Here is a 21,231-nt window from a genome sequence, read left to right as displayed (position 1 = left end):
ATTGAAACAGGAGATGTGGAGTCAGTATGGATAGAACTAAGGAATTCTAAGGGTAAAAATACCTTAATGGGAGTTATCTTCAGGCCCCCAAACAATGGCCTGGATAGAAGGTGCAAGTTGAATCAAGAGTTAAAATTGGTATGTCGTAAAGGTATTGCTACGGTTGTTATGGGAGATATCAACATGCAGGTAGACTGGAAAAATCAGGTTGGTACTGGACCCCAAGAAAGGGAGTTTATGGAGTGCCTCCATGATGGATTCTTAGAGCAGCTTGTACTGGAGCCTAGCAAGGGGAAGGTACTTTTTAATCAATAATTTGAGAGGGTGAAGGGTAAATCGGAAGTGTCCATGTTACCGTTGAACAAAGGGGACTTTGGAGCCATGAGGGAGGAGCTGGCCAAAGTTGACTGGAAAGATACCCTGGCAGGGATGACAGTGGAACAACAATGGGAGGTATTTCTGGGAATAATACAGAAGGTGCAGGATGTGTTCATTCCAAAGAGGAAGAAAGATTCCTAGGGGAGTAAGGGGCGACCGTGGCTGACAAGGGACGTCAGGGGCAGTATAAAAAAGTACAATGTAGAAGAAGTACAACGTAGCAAAGATGAGTGGGAAGCAAGAGGATTGGGTAATGTTTAAAGAGCAACAGAAGATAACTAAAAAGACAATACGGGGAGAAAAGATGAGGTACAAAGGTAAGCTAGCCAAGAACATAAAGGAGGATAATAAAAGCTTCTTTAGGTATGTGAAGAGTAAAAAAATAGTTAAGACCAAAGTTGGACCATTGAAGACTGAAAAAGGAATTTATTATGGGGAACAAGGAAATGGCAGATGAGTTGAACAGGTATCTTCAGTGGAAGTATTGAATATAAGTAAAAAATTCACCTATACAGACAGAATTTAGTTTTCCATGTTCTTATTAAAATATCTTAATAATTTTCCTATTTTGTCTGTTACAGGAACACAAATATTTATACCACATTTATAGTTTCATAAACATTTCTGAAATAAATATATATTCCAAGGACTAATTTAAAAATAAAACAAAGCTTAAATTTAATAATGGCTCACCATTTACACCTTCTGACATTTCAACAACATACTTTGTAATTGCTGATCCTCCATTGTCCTTGGGTGGTTCTGGAAGACAAATGATGAATGATTGCAATGTCAGGTACTTAATCTAGCAAACATAATGTGTGTTATAAACGTACAACATGCATCTGTTGAAAGAACGTTTACATCATTGAATGTATACAACAACATTTTGGCACCCATTTCTCTCACACAAAAATCTATTATTGCACTTGTGTTTTGGATTATTTATGAGAAATGAAAAATAGGATAACGTGGCTCCACTATTGTAACTGGCTATTGATTTAAAAAGGATGTCCAAACATTGGTACTGAAAGCATCTCTGTTCTTCATCCACTTCCATAATACTGGTCTCAGCAGAAAGGCCAACGGTTGCTGGAATTGCTCAGTTACATTGAAAATCCCCTCCACACTTCACTCAGACCCATAAGGTATTGTCAAAGACACTGGAGTGTGACATTGGAGCGAACATTGCCATGACTCCAGTAAATCTATCTGCTTCTGTCGTACCAAAAGAATATGCAGAAGAACTGATCATTTGGTACACCTGGGATTTTGGAGGTGCCAGACTGGCAGATTTTCTGGTCTACTGGATATTATTTCTGTCAATATCCCAACACATTTTAAATTAACAATTTTTAAATGTTACACAGCATTATAATAAAATTTTCCCGTGAATTTGGTAAGTTAAAAAAAATGTGTGGAATAGAGGCACAACCAGGTTTCAGGGGAGCGTGGGAAACACCCATGAACCAACACCAAAGCACTGTACTAATGAACAGATTATTATTGAGCATGACATTAGCTTGACTTAAGCATGTGTCGTACCCCATGTTATTTTAAAATTGTGAGCATGTATTTTCCCCTTCACCAAAGGTTTACTTGGCGATCCAGGATTGTCTGGATGAGTGGTAAACTCTGCGACTTCACTAGGGTTGCTCTTCCCTTCTGAATTGTACGCAATAACCTGGAATATACAACATATTATTAAGTATGGAAAAAAGGTTGACATTCAAAATGTATTCATTCTGTTATTTAATAACATATGAACATGGCAAATCGGAACAGCAGTCCAAAATGGCCCTCTATATTGCTCCATCATTTTGTAAAATAACTGCTAAATTCAATTTTCTTGTCCGTTGTATTGGTTCAACAAAGTCCAATAAATGCTAATTTTAGCTTTATATCTAATGGCACAGAGAACAAGGATTCTTCATGTACAGATAACTATTTCCCTCGTCTGTCTTAAATGGTCAACTTTATTTCAAAAATAGTCAACTTTTATTCGAAGGCTATACTGCAGTTATAGATTTTCCCACGAGGGCAAACATGAGCTCAGCATCAACCCCATCACAAAATTTGAATGTTTCAGGATCACTTTAAATTCGATTCAACTTTAGATTAACTGCATTTTAACTTCATAGATAAGAATGTAGCAGATTTCTGTACTCTGCTTCCATTTACTTCATTTCTTCCCCTTAAAATGGACACCCTTGCATTCTTCTCCACGTTACATTCCATTTGCAAAACGTTTGGTTGCTTACATAACTATATTAATTCGCAGATTCTATTTGTCTTTCTTAATTACCTATCTCTAGATCAACAGCAATAAATTGACTACAGTACTTTATTGAGAAGTGCGTTATGCAATGTATGGAAAGCCTTGCTGGCCAGGTTCTCTGGATGCTTTCAAGAGAGAGCTAGATAAGGCTCTTAAAAATAGCGGAGTCAGAGTATATGGGGAGAAGGCAGGAACGGGTCACTGATTGGGGATGATCAGCCATGATCACATTGAATGGTGGAGCTGGCTCGAAGGGCCGAATGGCCTACTCCTGCACCTATTGTCTATTGCTAAAATACGCATAAACTAAATCAAACAACTGCTTCTCTCATTCCTGTTTGTTACTTCAAAAAATTTTAACTGAGTCAGATGTGACCGTACCATATCAAATCCATGATACTAGTACTAGATTAATGTATTAATAAAAGGATAAACCAATTAGAGGCTAGTTAGTATAACTATCCACTCTAAAATATACTATGAATCTTCATTCAAAATGAAGATTTATATTATATTTTAGAATAGATAGTTAAACTAACTAGCCTGAAATTACTTGGTTTAGCCTTTCCTTCCGTTTTAAATGATGGTTCAATTTTAAAAGTCCTCCAAATCTTTGGCACTTTCCCATAACTAGGGAAGAATGAAAAACAACCAGAGCTTCTTTAAATTCCCCTCTTACTTTGTTTTAATAGACTGGAATACATTTCACATGGGGTTGGTGTTTTATCCATATTGCTAAACTAAATAGCTTCTGTGTTACTATGTTTAACCCATGAAATATTTTCTCCCTTTTGCATATAGGCTCTTTTGATAATTTAATACATTATTCCCTCTCAGAGCTGTGATTGTTTCCTCAAGTAACTCGCTCTTCCTTCATTGTCTGCAGTTTGAATCAGGAACCGTAATCTTCCAGATCAGACCCTCATTAAGGTATATTTCCATAATAGCTATTATAGCATAATTTTGCCTATCAATCAATTTCTTCTGTGCATAGATATATACTGGGGAACACGGCAAGGCTCTTTTTAAATCTTTTGTCTCGTCTTTTAAACCATCCTACTAATTTACTGCCTTGTAATTTTAGTCTTGACGTATTCCTATACCCACTTAATTCCCAATCAACACTAAGCAAACATATCCCAGAGGATATTGGTGCAGCCCTTTGAGGTGTAACTTGGATCATCTCTGCAGATCTCATCTTCCCCAGAACTACTCCTAATGCCCCACCAAAGTCCTCCTTTCAGCACCATCTCTCCAGCCATGCTTTATCCTCATATTTCTATACAGGTGCACAACCTTTTATCCGAAAGCCTTGGGACCAGACACTTTCTTCGGTCTGAATGGCATAGATAGGTATAGCGGCGGGGGCTTGAAAACACTGCGGAAGGAATCATTTTGTTAATCAGTTAGTTTGGAGGGATTTTATGTTGGTGTCTAGGGGTGAAGGGGGAAAACCATCCTACTAACCTCGCGGAGCTTCCGTGCCTTGTCCGACCCCCCGGCAACTCTTTGGCTGCGAGGCGCTCCAAATCTTGACGAGAATGTCGGGAGTCGGCGGCGTCGCGAGCAATGCCTTACCGGGTCGCCGTGCGGCAAGCTCCAGCGCTGTGGCCGCCTTCTTCCAAATCAAGCCGCGGAGCTGGGGGCTCCGTCCGCCGCGGGCGGCGCCGGTTGGAAGCAACTCTACCCCTGGCTGCGCGGCTCCAAATCCAGCGGCGCTATCGGCGGCCACAGCGCCCGGAGAGCTTGCTGAGGACCCGGTAAGGCATTGCTGGATTCCCGACATTCTCGAGCTGGGACGTCCGGCCGCGGGCCGCGCTGGATTTGAGCGCCTGTAACGGGGTTGAGATCAGCGCTGCGGAGCTTACTGCACTCTAAGGCAGATCTCATCTTCCCCAGACCCCCTTACTCCTAAGCCCTCCAAACTAACTGACCCACCAAAGTAAGCCTCCCCGGTTCAGGGAAACCATCTCTCATGCCATGCGTTTTTATCCTCATATTTCTATACTCTGGAAAAAAAATGGCCGGTTTTCGGAGCTTTTCGGTTTCTGGAACACCGGATAAAAGGTTGTGCACCTGTACTTATAAACATGTGTCACTCTGTGAGATTCTGACTTAAGAAACATGTAGGACTTTGTCCTTTATTCTACCTTTATTGTTGGTACCAATGAGGTCTACAACATTTAACTGTTCACACTGTTCTAAACCCATTCAGTCATCTCCTTGACTCTGGCATAATGAAGTCACTATACCTTCCTGCTATCATGTCACGAGTGTCACAGAAACACATGTCAGGTCCCCTAATTATAGATTCCCTCATAACATTTGCTCTCCTGCTCCTTCCAGCCCTAACATCCATGGTGCTATAAGCATTGGCTCTGGCTGTACTCTCCAGTGGAACCTGTTACATGCCAGTGAGTGCACAAACAGGTGGATGGGAGGCAGATGTTTAATTTGAAATATCAACACTGAATATTTCCCACAAATTTCTTCTTATTTTATATAAATTGTTGTCTGTGGAAAATCTAGATATTAGAAATTGGATGCACATTGGATCATTGAAAGCAGCAAAAGTATAAATTTAAAATGCTCAAGGTACAATCTTCTAATTTTCTTTAGATAAGGATGATGCTAGAATTCTGAAAAAGTCCAAATTTTACAGCTGCTCCAAGAAAGGAAAATGGGCAAACTAAGATAAAACTGTCCGCCATAAGCAAAGCAGACCATTTCAGAAAAATAAATGTCAATTATATAATCCAGGGCTAATAAATAAAAGTAGCAATTACAAACACCTGTGAAGCCACATGTGATTTTTTCTATTACAAATTTCAAATTGTGGAGTACAGAGGCAAATAAATAAATGATGGGTCTTTGGCCCAAACGTTATGGAGCGCACTGTATATCGTGTTGTTATTTGCGAGCAAAGTACCAAGGCAAATTCCTTGTATGTATACATACTTGGCTATTTAAATTAATCCAATTCAAAGATACCTTCACAGCTGAAAAATTAGATTGTGCAACTATGATATTTTACAGAAATTATTGTGTTGACTAATTTAATTTTCATTCCAGTTAAACACAGATTCAGTGCACAATTATTTGCTGTTAATTTGCTGTTCCTTTCCTAAAAAACTGTATTCCGAATAGATCGTATCAGAAATCCAGCAACAAAATGAGTCCTCACACGGCAGAAGATGCAACAGCAGACATATCTATCCTTAATATTCACCTTATTGAATTGATTAACAACAAATTGCTTTCAGATGTTCTACATTAAATGTCTTAAACCACTTAATTTTCTTAATTAATACTTAATTTTCAAAGGTATCATTTGGTGTTTTATTGAAACATATAGCCTTTAATGTAATGGTTTTCTCACTTCCCCAATCAATTAGTATCATTATTCTTTCTATTCAAACCAGTTCACGCCACAAATTTCCCCAGCACTTACCTTAAATTTATACGTACTGCTTCTTCTAAGATTTTTTAATGTACTTGCAAGATCCTCTCCATCATATTTTGGTTTAAACCCATATCCCTAAAGGCAAAAAATTGTAAATAGTTACAATAGTTTTCACATCATAAAAAGCTTCCTTTAAACTTTTAAATTCATATAGTCTAATAGTCTAATGTTTTTACACAAACTGGCCATCGGGAGTAAATTGATATTTGGCACTTTAGACTTTTAACATCTAGTCCTGTGTATTTGTAAACAAACAAACAAACAAACAGTCAGAAGGGATTTTTTAATTGTGTTTATTGTTCAGGTAAAAAGGACAATTTAATTATTGCAGATGAAATACCTGTTCTGTGAGATTATTACGTTGGAAGGAATGCATGTTTTACTATGCAGATAAAGCACAGCCAAGAAATTTGTCTCCAATAGCAGCATATGTATTTCCATGGTAAATGTTACACAGCTTCCATCTACTTTATACCAACCACATTTTTTGTACAAATAGTTTTATGTTAGTAGAAATCTTTAAGATTCGTTACAATGAGAATGAGTCTATATTTGTTTTAGCTAGAGAGCTATTTGAGAGCTATCATAGCCAAATATATTTCCCAAAGCATCCCATCAAATTGCAGTGTATGTATAATTTATTTTGACACAACCAGTGCTTTAGCTCAGGAAATTTTGTTATAATGCAGGTGATGTATTCAATTAAATCTCAGAAGTACATTCACTTCTGGACCAGTGGGATTTACTTTTCTACTTTTCATCAGAGATCTTTGAGTGTTACTATTATTATCATGTGTGTTATCAAGTAGGGGATCTTACAGCCTAGGAAGGAAAACTTCCATCTTTTCAGACTTGGCTAATTTTTAATCTAGCCTTTTTGGTGACATAGTAGAGCATCAACATATGGAAGCACATGGTCAGTGGGGGCGCTGCGAGATGGCTGCCCTGCCATCAGCGTGTCAGTCATTTCCACTTTTTTGTTTTTTTAGTATGTCCAAGTGTTTGTTTTAATGTCTCTAGGTGTGGCTTGTGTGCCAGGTGGTGGGGGGGGGGGGTTAAGGGGGGGGAACTGCTTACGGCCGCCTCCTCCATGGAGAGGAAACTTTTTCCATGTCACCTCCATCGCGGCCAAACAACAAGGATTGGTGCGGCCTTTGCCGGAGTCGGGCCCGGAGCTTCAGCAGCGGGCGCAACGTGAACTTTTCATCGCGGAGTGGGCGAGCCCTCGCCGGGGGTCGCCAGAATGAAGTGCTCCGGCCACTGGCCCGCCGACTGTTACATCCTGAAGCCGTGGTCTGCGGAGCCTGGGATCCCTCGTTGGGGAACCTGGAGAAGAGCTCCGACCGCAGGTCCGCGGCCTACAACATTTTGAAGCCGCGGTCTGCGGTGCTTCTCGCCGCGGCGGGGACTTAGATCTTCGACCGCCAGCCTGCGGACTACATCATCTTGAAGCCGCAGTCTCCGGTAGGGATGCACCGATTCGGGATTTACCTTCCAGACGAGAGGGCCTGTACATCTGGCCACCCGCAGAGGTGACTGCGGAGTTTTGTGGTCCCGACCACGAGGAAAAACGGAGGAGGACTGACTGAACTTTGTGCCTTTCACCACAGTGATGAATGCTGTGGTGGATGCTTTTGTGTTACATTTTTATTGTGTATTTTTTTTATTGTACCGCTGCTGGCAAGTTCATTTCACTGCACTTCATTGTGTATGTGACGAATAAATCTAACTATTGACAACTTACTGTGACACTCACTTAGTTTCAAAGATCATTCACGTATGTTAAATATATAATACTTACTGAGGTTTCATCTTCCATTTCTAAAATATAACAAATGCCCTCATCGGACAGAGTTCCTGACGGCTTACTCCAATGTAATGACAACCATGTGACTCCAGCTTTAATAAGCTGAGGAGCTGCTGGTGTAGGAGGGACACTCCCAGATGTGTAGAATACCACTTCTTCACTGAAGCCACTGTTGGGGAGAGATTTCAATTTTAAGACAATTCATTATATATTGATTATTGATATTAATTAAATATATTTTGCTTTTGGCAACATACTCTAAATTACAATAATGCTTAAAATACTTGTGTACATGAAGTCCTTGTTATTCACAAAGGAAAGAGACATGAATTTCCTGGAGGTTAAGAAAATGCAAATGGCACCAAGGATCTTTCCTGGTATCAAATACATCCGTCAAATAATCATGTACCCATAATGTTCTAAAAACCCTAAACACATTATTGCATGTTTATAAACACATTAAAATATTAAGTATCTAAAAAGAAATGAAATTTGCAAACAATTTCTATTGATTTACGGAAGCTTACAACCATGATCAGTTTTGAAATACAAGTAGCTGTGTAAAGGAGGACAACCGTTTATCAGAGCACAAACAGCATGGGTGCCACTCGACACAAGTGCTTTGGAAACTGATCATGGTATTTTAGACATGTACAACAATGTATTTACTCAGAATAATTCAACATGAGCGCATGGATCTGTGGATAGCAATTGAATGGGTAACAAGGACTGAGCATTATTATCTTAAGCATATCATAGTGACATTTGCTTAAAATATTGTTGAGATGTGAAGATACAAGGTAGGCCTGTTTATTCAAAAGTTTTCAACCATTGGTGGTCTCTTAAATAAAGGGAAGAGAATTGAGTGATACAAGAAAAGGTTTGTTTTACCCAGCATGGGTGGAATCATTGCTGCAGATGTGAAGGCTAGTTTCATTGTGGCCTTCATGGGAGAACTGCATAAATCTGCTGTGTCAAACAGAGATGACCAGTGGTGTAAGACTAGCCAGTAGCTCTGATAGCGTGTCAGCATGGACATGACAGACCAAGTGGCCTCCTTTTATGTTATAATGATTCTATAATTCTTTTGAAGTGCATTTACCTCATTCCAAGTTCATTTTTTGCTGCTAACTTAAACCTGTAAGCGACAGCTGGTGATAATTTGGTAACTTTGAATTGTTTTTGTGGCCCCGAATAACACTGTGAAAATTCATTGCTTCCTTTACCCTGCCAAATGAATCACATTTAATTAGAAGCAGAAGAAAACATGGAACAAAAAAAACATTTTCTCTAGCAAAACTAATCTTTCACAGGAAATTAGCTTGATGTAAATGTCTCTTTCACTAAGTAGCTTGTACTTTCTCTTACGCTCATTTACTGTGTCACCCATCCATGACCAAATTGTTCTACTTAATGGCATAACAATTGTTATCACCTAAACTAATGGTAATGTCTACATGTAACAAAAATATTCCCAATTTCTTCACCCATTTCTTTTAATACCTCAGATGGAATATATTTAAGTCTGGTAATTAATCTGAGATTAATTTTCTCTATCACACTTTTGTGTTCATCCTTAAGTCTGAAAGTTATGTCACTTGATAGGAAACATTTAGCATTGTGAATTGTGGACACAGCCAAGACCATCACACAAACCAACCTCCCTTCTATTGACTCAGACACAGCACATTGATATAATCACAAAAAAAGCTAATCAATGCCTCTACTTCCTTAGAAGATTAACGAGATTCGGTATGCTCGCAAATACTCAATTAAACTTCTACCTGTGTACAGTAGGGAACACATAGACTGGTTGCAACACAGCCTGGTTCGGCAACTTGAACATCCAGGAATAAAAGAGATTACAGTTAGTGGCAGACACTAACCGGTTCATCACAAGGGATGACCTCCACACCATTAAATGAATCTATAGGCAGCGCTGCCTCTAAAAAGCAGCCAACGTTATCAAAGACTAACACCTCTATGGTCACGCTCTCATTTTGTTCCTACCATTCGGAAGGTGGCACAGGAGTTTGAAAATTGTAACCACCGGATTAAAGAATAATTTCTTCCCAGCAACCATTTGGCTCTTGAACACCACTCAACATGACCTCAGCAATTATGAACTTCTTTAGTTTGTTTAGTTTTAGTTTAGTTTTTAGTTTAGAGATACAGCGCGGAAACAGGCCCTTCAGCTCACCAAGTCCACACTGACCAGCAATCCCCGCACACTAATACTGTCCTACACACACTAGGGGCAATTTACATTTATACCAAGCCAATTATAATGTGGGAGGAAACCAGAGCTTTCCAGAGAAAACTCACGCAGGTTACGGGGGAACGTACAAACTCTGTACACAAAAGCACCTTTAGAATCAAAACCGGGTCTCTGGTGCTATAAGGTAGCAACTATACCGTTGTGCCACTGTGCCGCCCTATGGACTGTGTCGTTGGTTGCACCATGGACTTCGGTTTTTGCACTATTATGGCTACCTATTATTACGGTTATTAATTTATTGGATATTTTTGATTATTATATTTTATCTGTGTTTACAGGCATCTGTGTTTACAGGCATTTACAGGTCTGCAAGCTGCTATTTGTAAGAATTTAATTGTTCTATTGTCGGTACATATGACACTTAAATACTATTGAATCTTGGAAAGGACTGGCCCACAATTTATGGTCCTAAATTAGGACAAATAACTTGCAGAGGTCGACTGGGAAGATCGGTTTGCAGATAAGGGGAACAGGCAGAGTCAAATTGAAAATTGCCTCTTGTGTGTAGGATAGGAAAGTGCGATAACATACAACTAGAGTGCAGGTGATCGATGGTTGGTGTGGACTCGGTAGGTCACAGAACCTGTTTCATTGCTGTATCTCTCGAAAAGTAAATTAAGAGTAAAAGGTGACTCGGGAAATAATAGGTCCCCTTAAAGGACAGTATGGGCATCTCGAAGGAGGTGATATTAAATGAATATTTACCATCCATTTTTATTGAGATCATAAAAGCTAAGGAGTTGTGATGTCTTAGATCATATACAAATTACGAAGAGGAGGTATTGGTCGTTTTAAAGTGCATTTAGGTGAATAAATCTCCAATGCCTGACCAAGTACATGCTCGGACCTGGCGGGAAGCTCGGGAGGATATTGTTAAGATATTTGCATCATCTTCAGCTATAGGTAATGTTCCCAAAGTCCAGACGGTGGCTAATGTACCATTTCTGAAGAAGAGCAGAAGGTTAACCCATGGAAGGCTGGTTAGCCTGACGTCAGGAATGGGACATTTCTTGGAGGGGATTCCTAGGGACAGGTTCCATCAGCATTTGGATGGACCTGTACTGATAAGGTATTGTCAGTATGGTTTTGTGCGTGGGAAATTATGTCTCAGTTAGAGTTTTGTTATAAAGGTCACCAAGAGGATTGATGAAGGCAGGACAATGGACGTTGTCCATATAGACTTTCGCAAGGCCTTTGCCAAGGTCTCACATGGTAGACTAGTCTGGAAGGTTACACTGCATGGAATCCTTGGTGAGCTAGCAATTTGGATTCAAAATTGGCTTGGAGGAAGGACTCAATGGGTAATTGTGGAAGGTCATTTTTTAAAATTTGAGAGCTGTGACCAGTGGAGTGCCACACCAGTCAGTACTCATTCCATTGCTATTTATTATATACATTAATTATTTGGATGACAATATAGTTAATATTGTTAGTAAATTTACAGGTGACCCCAAATTAGGTAGTAAGGAAGGTTATCTAAGTTTACAGCAAGATCTTGATCAGATAGAAAGGTGGGCTAAGGAATGGCAAACAGAATTTAAGTTTAACAAGTATGAGGTGTTGCACTTTGGTATGTCAAACCACGGCAGGACTCTTACGGTATATGGTAGACCACCGGAGAGTGTTGCAGAACAGAGAGATCTGGGAGTACAGGTGCATGGTTCCCTAAAAGTGGTGACTCAGGTAGACAGTGTGTGCAAAAAGTGTTTGGCACGCTTGCCTTCATTGGGAAGGTATTGAAATCAAAAGTTGGGATATCATGATGCAATGTATAAGTCGTTGGTGAAACTACATGGAGTATTGTGTGCACTTCTGCTTGCTTGGTTATAGGAAGATTGTCATTAAGTTGGAAAAGGCACAAAAGAGATTCACCAGGATGTTACCCGAACTTGAGTTATGGAGTCATACAGTGTAGAAACAGGCCCCTCGGCCTAACTTGCTTTCGCCGACCAACATGCCCCATCCACACTATCCCACCTGCCTATGCTTGGCCCATATCCCTCTAAACCTGTCCTATCTATGTACCTATCTAAATGTTTCTTAAACATTGCAATAGTACCTGCCTCAACTACCTCCTCTGGCAGACACAAAATGCTGGAGTAACTCAGTGGGTCAGGCAGCATCTCTGGAGAAAAGGACGAAACATTGTTGTTGTGCTTCTTGACTCAGTTCCTTTTTCAATGTTTGTGATCAACAGTTTGTGATTGATAGAACCACAGGATGACAAGAGTATTGTCTCAGTGAAAAGCATACTTTAAATGGGTATACTCTGTGATCTTTGTGTCAGATGTCATTGCTGAATAAACATGTGACTACGTTTCCAAAATACTATAAAAAATATGCTGTATGTCTTTGTTCATTAGAGTGGTGGCCCAGGAGGGTTAAGTATCTGTTGCATACTTGACTTTGTATCCCCTGGCACAATCGCCAGCTAAATGATCAGTAAAGCTTGTGTTGGTTTCCATAACTTATTGTGAGTTGTCGGTTTTAAGAAATGAACCTAAAAACATTACCCATTCCTTCTCTCCAGAGATGCTGCCTGACCCCCTGAGTTACTCCAGCATTTTGCGTCTATCTTTGATTTAAACCTGCATCTGGAGTTCTTTCCTTCGCATACCTCCTCTGGCAAATTCTTCCATACACCCACCACCATTTGTGTAAGAAAATTACTCCTCAGGTTCTTATTACCGTATTTCCCGGCAATGAAGACGCACCTGCTTCGAAGACGCACCCCCAATTTAAGTTGCTAAATTTTGAAAAAAGGATGGCAGGGTTCAAGGGTTTGGCTTATTCCAGAGGTTGGCAACATCGCCTGCATGCCCCGGGACTGGCTGCAGTTCCCAGATCCCTCGAGTCCCCGGAACTAGCTTCCTGGGTCGCCTGCGAGCCCCGGGACTGGCCGAAGTGCCCAGGTCGCGGGAGACAGAGAGAGAGAAGGAAGCCGTGGCTGGCGGGCCGGCAGAAGGCGCAGAGGTGCCGGCTGGTTCCGCTGTCTGGTCCCGGCGGCCGCTCGCAGCCACCCGAGCTACTTTCCTCCCCAGCCACAATTCGGTGGCTCCATGCCCGGAGCGCTGCGGCAGCGGTGAATGATGAGTTGCTGCATGATCCCCGACCCCTTCCTTCTCAACGCTCCTGCCCTCCCCGCAACTTTGCCCCTGGCGGCCCAGCCAATTTGAAAAGCCCAGGCCATGCTGACCCGGGCCAGACTCCCCACACGCTGTGAAAGGAACTCTTCCCCCCCCCCCCCCCCCCCCCCCCTCCCCCAGCGGCGCTGTCCCACTTTACAGTCACTTCACATCAGCTGCCAGGGAAGTGACTGTAAAGTGAGAACATCATCGTTCTTGATGTTGCTGTACTGAGGGATAGCCAAGTCTATCTTTCTTGGCTAACAACCTAACCTTCGGCCTCCAAGACGCATGTAAATTTTTGTGCCTTATTTTTGGGTAAAAGATAGCGTCTTCATTGCCGGGAAATACGGTAAATCTTTCACCACCTCACCTTAAACCTGTGTCCTCTGGTTCTCAATTCTCCTACTTTGGGCAAAAAACTCTGTACATTTACCCTCTGTACATTAATTTATCTCATGATTTTGTACACATCCATAAAATAATCCCTCATCCTCCTGCACTCCAAGGAATAAAGTCCTTGCCTGCTCAACCTCTCCCTACACCTCGGGCTCACGAGTCCTGAGTGGTTGGGACATTTCTCCTTTGAATGTAACAGGTTGAAGGGTGACCTTATTAAGGTGTAAAGATCATGAGGGGCAAAGATAAAGTGAATGCTTACAGTCTTAATACCCCAGGTTGGCGGGTTCCAAAACTAGAGGGCATAGGTTTAATGTGAGAGGGGCAAAATTTTAGAGGGACCTCAATGTCCATCAGCTATATGCAAAGATTAAGCCTATGATTTTCCCAAACCAAAATTGTAAACGTAAATACATTATCTGTTGTGATAAAATGAGATTTGCTGGAACACTGAATTTGCTCGGATAATGAGCCAAGTGAATATACCTCCTTAAAGGAACAAAATAAGTGTAAATCAACTTTTGTAAAGTAGCATGATGGAGGCCAAATTGACCTGAGTTTCATTTTTGAGAACCGTATGGCAACTACTGAAAGAGTGGGTGTTGGGTCAGGGTTATACAACATTTACTTAATACAATGGAGAATCACCACACTGACGTGAACCATTTTTAAAATCAGGAATGAAAGGGTAAGAAAGGCGAAAAAAGTTCATAAACAGTCTGGTGGTTCACATTACAATGAAGGTGAGCTGTACAATATATCAAAATATGTAATCAATAATATAACAGAATTTTTAGAGAAAAGTTAATTTACCTCATCCCATTCCAGAATATAATTGGAGATTTTGGAACCATTATCACATGTGACCTTAAAAAGTTAAAGTAACATCATAGATATTAAAGCCCATCTCAGGAGAATGTGGCATTCATAAAACAATTCTAACTGGAAAACCACAACTGTAACAATTCCATGGTCTGCATATAGGTTAGAGTACAAAGTAGCACAACTCCGAGATGGATTCTTTGAGCAACATGTAATGGAGCCAACCAGAGAAAAGGCAATTGTGGATTCAGTGTTGTCCAATGAACCAGATTTGGAGAACTTGAGGTAAAGGAACCGCTTGGAGGTAGTGATCATAATATGATTAGTTTTAATCTGCAATTTGAGAAGGAGAAGGTTAAATCGGAAGTGTCAGTGATGCAGTTGAACAAAGGGGACTATGAAGGCATGAGAGAGGAGCTGGCCAAGGTAGACTAGAAAGGGATCCTAGCAGGAATGACGGTGGAACAGCAATGGCAGGAATTTCTGGGCATAATCCGGAAGACACAGGATCATTTCATTCCAAAAAGGAAGAAAGATTTTAAGGGGAGTAGGATGCAACCGTGGCTGACAAGAGAAGTTAGGGATAGAATAAAACTAAAAGAAAAGATGTATAACAGAGCAAAGAGTAGCTGAAAGCCAGAGGATTGGGAAACTTTCATAGGACAACAGAAGGAAACAAAACGGGCAGTAAAGATGAAGTACGAGGGGAAGCTGGCCAGGAATATAAGGAAGGACAGTAAAAGCTTCTTTAGATACATTAAGGGAAAAAGAGTAGCAGTCAAATGTGGGACCCTTGAAGATAGACACGGGTGAAATTATTATGGGGAACAAGGAAATGGCAGAAGAGTTGAACAGGTACTTCGGGTCTGTCTTCACCAAGGAAGACACAAGCAATCTCCCAGATGTACTGGAGGACAGAGGATCTTAGGGGGTAGAGGAACTGAAATAAATTTTAATTTGGCAAGAAATAGTATTGGGTAGGCTAATGGGACTGAAGTATGATAAATCCCCTGGGTTGATGGTCTGCATCCCAGGGTGATCATTTTCCAATGTTCAATAGATTCAGGATCAGTTCCTGTGGATTGGAGGATAGTTAATGTTATCCCACTTTTCAAGAAAGGAATGAGAGAGAAAACAGGGAATTACAGACCAGTTAGCCTGACTTTGGTGGTGGGAAAGATGCTGGAGTCAATTATTAAAGAGGTAATAATGGGGCATTTGGATAGCAGTAAAAGGATTAGTCCAAGTCAACATGGATTTATGAAAGGGAAATCATGCTTGACTAATCTTCTGGAATTTTTTGAGGACGTGACAAGTAAAATGGATGAAGGGGTGCCAGTTGATGTAATGTATCTAGACTTTCAGAAAACCTTTGATACGGTCCCGCACAGGAGACTGGTGACTAAAATGAGAGCACATGGTATTGGGGGTAAGGTGTTGACATGGATAAAAAATTGGTTGGCAGACAGGAAGCAAAGAGTAGGAGTGAACGGATACTTTTCAGAATGACACGCAGTGGCGAGTGGAGTGCCGCAAGGCTCGGTGTTGGGGCCGCAACTGTTTACCATATATATTAATGATTTGGAAGAGGGAATTAGAAGCAACACTAGCAAGTTTGTGGATGACACAAAGCTGGGTGCCAGTGTGAACTGTGAGGATGTTTGGAGGTTGCAGGATGACCTGGACAGGTTCAGTGAGTGGGCAGATGCGTGGCAGATGCAGTATAATATAAATAAATATGAGGTTATCCACTTTGGCGGCAAAAACAAGGGGGCACATTATTATCTGAATGGGGTTAGATTAGGTAAGGGGGAGGTGCAGCGAGACCTGAAATTTGACGTGCAGGTACAGCAGGCAGTGAAGAAAGCTAATGGAATGTTAGCCTTCATAACAAGAGGATTTCAGTATAGGAGTAAAGAGGTTCTTCTGCAGTTGTATAGGGCTCTGGTGAGACCACATCTGGAGTTTTGTGTACAGTTTTGGTCTCCTAATTTGAGGAAGGACATCCTTGTGATTGGTAGGTTCACGAGATTGATCCCTGGGATGGCGGGACAGTCATATAAAAAAAGATTGAAAAGACTAGGCTTGTATTCACTGGCGTTTAGAAGGATGAGAAACATATAAAATTATAAGAGGTCTGGATAGCTAGATGCAGGAAAAATGTTCTCAATGTTGGGTGAGTCCAGAACCAGAGGCCACAGTCTTAAAATAAAGGGGAAGCCATTTAAGACTGAGGTGTGAAAAAACATTTTCACCCAGAGAGTTGTGAATTTGTGGAATTCCCTGCCACAAAGGGCAGTGGAGGCCAAGTCACTGGATGGATTTAAGAGAGAGTTAGATAGAACTCTTGGGGCTAGTGGTATCAAGAGATATGGGGAGAAGGCAGGTACGGGTTATTGATTGGGGACAATCAACCATGATCACAATGAATGGCGGTGCTGGCTCGAAGGGTCGAATGGCCTCCTTCTGCACCTATTTTCTATGTTTCTAACTCCAATGTATTCTTATTGGTAAAGACATCCGATACAGAAACAATGACTTTAATTTAATCTAGTAACAAGATACATTTTTATGAAGAAAGTGCTACTGTGTGAATTAGAAATTGCAGGACAAAATGGAACTGGATCACAGATTCATTTTTTACAAGAATATTCCATAAGATTTGAGTCAATAGACAGATTAACAACAAATACAGAGCAAGAGTTAAGACTGGAGCTGAGGAAAAACCCAGATCAAATGAATTACTAAAACAAATTACAAGGAAGAATGATGAACTGTTGAAAATCATTCCATATATTAGCTCAGCATTAATGCTCGTTCACAGTGAATGAAAATGTTAAGAATGTAGAATGTAAAGATTTAGTAGCTACGTTAGATACATATTATTTGGTTGATAAATGGACTAATTTGAAGCTGCAGAGAACATTGTGAATGTGCAAGATAAACAAATGTAAGAAAAGGAAGCCAGCAGCCCCACTCGTGTTTGGAAGTAATAAGTTGTCAAACACAAATCAATGGAACTTTTTAAAATAGATACCAATTTACAACAAGCTTCTTTTTGGAAAACAAATAGTAATATTTGTCTCACCTTCCACTGTAGACTGAGAGAATGTTTGGTCCTGTTTATTACTCTAGGTGCCATTGGTGTATCTGGTTCACTGCACAATGTTCTAAAACTCTCCGATTCCGATGGGGACCCTCTTATAAGGTTACACACTGCTTGCACCCTTTAGGGGACAACATGGTATCAACATGGTATCAAAAAGCTACAGTAAATTAACAATACCTAATACAAGCTCGTGGTTTGACTAATTTAAAAGCCACCAGTTGTAGTGCATGACCAAAAAGGAGGTCTTCCATTTTTCATAAACATGCAACAAATGTAAAGTTCCTAACAGTGAAATATTTCAAAAATGTTCCATGAGGATCATGGAAACTTAGATACCAAGCAAGCGATAGAAAAGTTAGGAAAGGCAAGGTTAAGAGAAGAGGTCTTGTTGAAAGGTTAAGCAAAGCCGAGTGGATTTGAGAAAGAGTGAAGTAGTGATGTGGAAGCATATGGACAAACCAAACATAGAAAGGTCAAGTTCAGAAGACTGAACAGTAAATTAAAGTGCCAAGTTTGATAAGGTTCCAGAAGTAAGGTATATGACTACATAATAAAATTTTTGATAACAAAGAGGAAAGATAGAACTGTAGGCCAGTTTGAAGATAAATAACTGGGAGTTTATATGCAATAAGATGCGAGCAGTAATATTATAGGTACACTAAAAAAACAAGTTTGAAGCTGAAGCACCATCTTCCATTTGGAGTGACCAGCAGATTTATTCAGTGCACATTGGTGTAATTCACATTGGATTTGATTATCTGTCCCAGCTGCTCATAGCTAGATTAGCAATAAGATCACCACATGCATTCCTATCCTTGAATAAGGAAGAGCAAATTTAGGACACATTCTGATACCTCCTTATTCGTTGCCAATATGCCCACATAAAGCATGGCAGTTGTGAGAGCACATGGGTGGTGGGGGGGGGGGGGGGGGGGGGATTGATGTATATGCAATAGTATCCCAACAATGAGTTAATGCTTACCTTTTCTCCTGAAGGCACACAGTATTGGAAGATGACATTGGACAGCCTGGCAAATTCACATTTATGACTGCATATTTAACTAGTTAATGATTGAAAATATATTCTCATTAATTACCAACCTAGCATGGTAGTCTGTGGCCGGCTTTAGATCCTGTAATGTGACACCCTCGTCCTTCCCTCTGAAAAAAAAAATGCCCACAGGTACCAATGAAATTTCAGGGACCTTCATATAATGCAATAGAAAACAAAATCAATATTATCTAGAAAGACCAAAGAACTAGTTTAGAACAAATTAATATTGTTTAATTAGAAAATTACTCAGAAAATTTACATTTGAATATTATATGCATAATTTTGGATTAGAATAGCAGTATTCAGAATTTTGAACCCGAGAAAGGCAGACCAAAAAAGGGAAAACCCAATGCATGAGGAGGCTGGCAGTGTGAACTCCAGCAACATATTTATTAATTTTGACTAACAAGTCAACTTAATTTACAAGGGGAGATATATCTATTCATAATTCCTATCGTGAAGAAATGCTTCTATTTGCAACATTGTTAACTATATCTAAAACTTGCCAACACCGAGTAAAACATGTTACAATATTCTTGGCAATCTTCTTTCTTCCACACATTCCTTTCATCACAACAAAGGGGAACAGAAGAGGGCATGTGCAGATACCACCAACAGCAGGAAAGAGCTTCTGATACCCATACTGTAATTCATAAAATTCATTCTATTTTCTTCTAGAAGGATAAAATGGCTCTAAACTGGTGACATCTGTCACATCAATCATTCATGGGCACCTGATGGAAAACAATGGTTAACCATCTAAGAACCACCTGCCGCTAACAGAGCGATGAGGAATAGGAGATAATTGCTGAAAGATAATACATCTGTTTACGTTACAGAATTGGGATATTGGTGTGGGTGAAAAAGTAAATTTGAGGTAAATGATCAACCATGATCTTATCAAAATGGCACAGCAGAATAAAAAGGCCAGCTAGCCTATTTCTATCTATGGTTTTTATTTTTACAAAAAGCTGTGGTTTAACAATAAGGAACACGGTGGGAAGGTTTGCGTTCAATGCTTTGAATCATTAACATGCAGTCCAATTTAGTGCATAGTGTGGGGGTGAGTAACAAAGTGCAATGAAACAACTTTCACGAGGCAACTTTGCACTGTTTTGAAAATGAAAAAAATACCAGCAAATAGCTGATTGTTAAGTGCCAAAACATAAGCCTGAGGGCTGGTCTGACTTTGAAACTGCCTCAATCGTAATGAAATTAAGCAGAATCTTTTGAGGTATATGCATTTACCATATCTAAAATGTTCCCCTGTATCATCATTTCCTTAAAAGGGGGAGATTGGCTACCTTGTGGATTGAGAGGAAGCCAACAAGGTTGGCTAGATGAATGGAAATGACATGCAAGTGTGGACAGACAATAGTAGCGGGAGGTTCTACTCAGGAGAGTTTAAACTAGAGAGGGAGTTGGGAACCAGGGTAATAGGTCAGAAATTGGAAAGAGTGATGGGAAGGTAGAGGTCAGGACCAGTAAGTCTAAAAGGTAGGACAGGCAAGGATAGAAGGAATACGGTGATGCTTATGGGCTAAATTGTGTTTATTTGAATGCAAGGAGTATTATGGAGAAAGCAGATGAACATAGAGCCTGGATTGATGCCTGGGACTATGGTGTTGAAACCATTGTGGAAACTTGGTTGCAGGAAGGACATGATTGACAGCTCAATGTTCTGAAGTTTTGATGTTTCAGACGTGATCGAGAGGGAGGCAAAAGAGGTGGAGGAGCTACACTACTAATCAGGGAGGCTGTCAACGCGGCATTCAGAGAGAACATACACTGATGGTTCACTGAGAGGAGCTTAGAAATAAGAAACGTGCAAACACTCTAATTGGATTGTACTATAGGCTCCCTATTAGCAAGTTGAAGATAGAGGAATAGAAATGTAGACGGGTTATCGAAAGATGCCAAAGTTGTCTTTGTGGGTGATTTTAACTTACCCAATATTGACTGGTACATGCTCAGTGCCAAAGGTTTAGACAGGGCAAAATTTGCAAGGTGTATCCATGAGGGGTTCTTGATAGTACCACCCCAGACGGGAACATACCGGATCTAGTGTTGGGAAATTAGCCTGGTCAGGTTCAGTAGAAGAGTATTTTGGGAATCACAAATCTATTAAGCAGGAGCTTGGGAGGATAGACTGGAAGTAATTGTTATTGGGCAAGTCCGCAAGCTAGTTGATCGATGTTTAGAACGGGCATGTTTCAGTGAGGAGGGGGTATGGCTAATTAAGGGAACCTTGGATGACCAAAGAGTATGTACATTTGGTCAAAAGGAATTTGTTTTTTAAGAGGTTGGAATAAACGGCTTTTGAAGAATATTTTAAAAAAGGATGAAAAAACTTTTTAGAAAGACCAAATGGGGCCACAAATGGCTTTGGTGAGTCGGATTTAAGCTTTCTCCCTATTTAAAAAAACATGAGGATAATCAGGGAGAAGGTTAGACCGCTCAAGGATAACAGAGGTCTTGGAGTTCTTGGAGTCTGGGAATGTAGCAAGGTCACCTCATT

General features: G+C 40.4%; 1 protein-coding gene across 5 annotated transcripts in view; it reads right to left on the bottom strand.

Moving 5' to 3' along the window:
- Positions 1-21,231, bottom strand: part of fndc3a (fibronectin type III domain containing 3A) — a 144,037-nt gene that overhangs the window by 27,041 nt on the left and 95,765 nt on the right. For all 5 annotated transcript variants that reach the window (XM_055644852.1, XM_055644850.1, XM_055644853.1 and 2 more), the window contains 8 exons: positions 18,761-18,820; positions 17,639-17,777; positions 14,542-14,595; positions 9,029-9,153; positions 7,921-8,095; positions 6,108-6,194; positions 1,924-2,062; positions 1,072-1,140 (listed from right to left, as the gene is read on the bottom strand). In XM_055644852.1, coding sequence (XP_055500827.1) covers positions 1,072-1,140; positions 1,924-2,062; positions 6,108-6,194; positions 7,921-8,095; positions 9,029-9,153; positions 14,542-14,595; positions 17,639-17,777; positions 18,761-18,820 — 848 coding nt within the window. The remainder of the gene's footprint in view (positions 1-1,071; positions 1,141-1,923; positions 2,063-6,107; positions 6,195-7,920; positions 8,096-9,028; positions 9,154-14,541; positions 14,596-17,638; positions 17,778-18,760; positions 18,821-21,231) is intronic.

The sequence above is a fragment of the Leucoraja erinacea genome, chromosome 13 (assembly GCF_028641065.1).
Source record: "Leucoraja erinacea ecotype New England chromosome 13, Leri_hhj_1, whole genome shotgun sequence".
In the NCBI taxonomy this organism is placed as follows: domain Eukaryota; kingdom Metazoa; phylum Chordata; class Chondrichthyes; order Rajiformes; family Rajidae; genus Leucoraja; species Leucoraja erinaceus.
The sequence above is the reverse complement of the archived record's forward strand: the minus strand, read 5'-3'. Positions and strand labels throughout refer to the sequence as shown.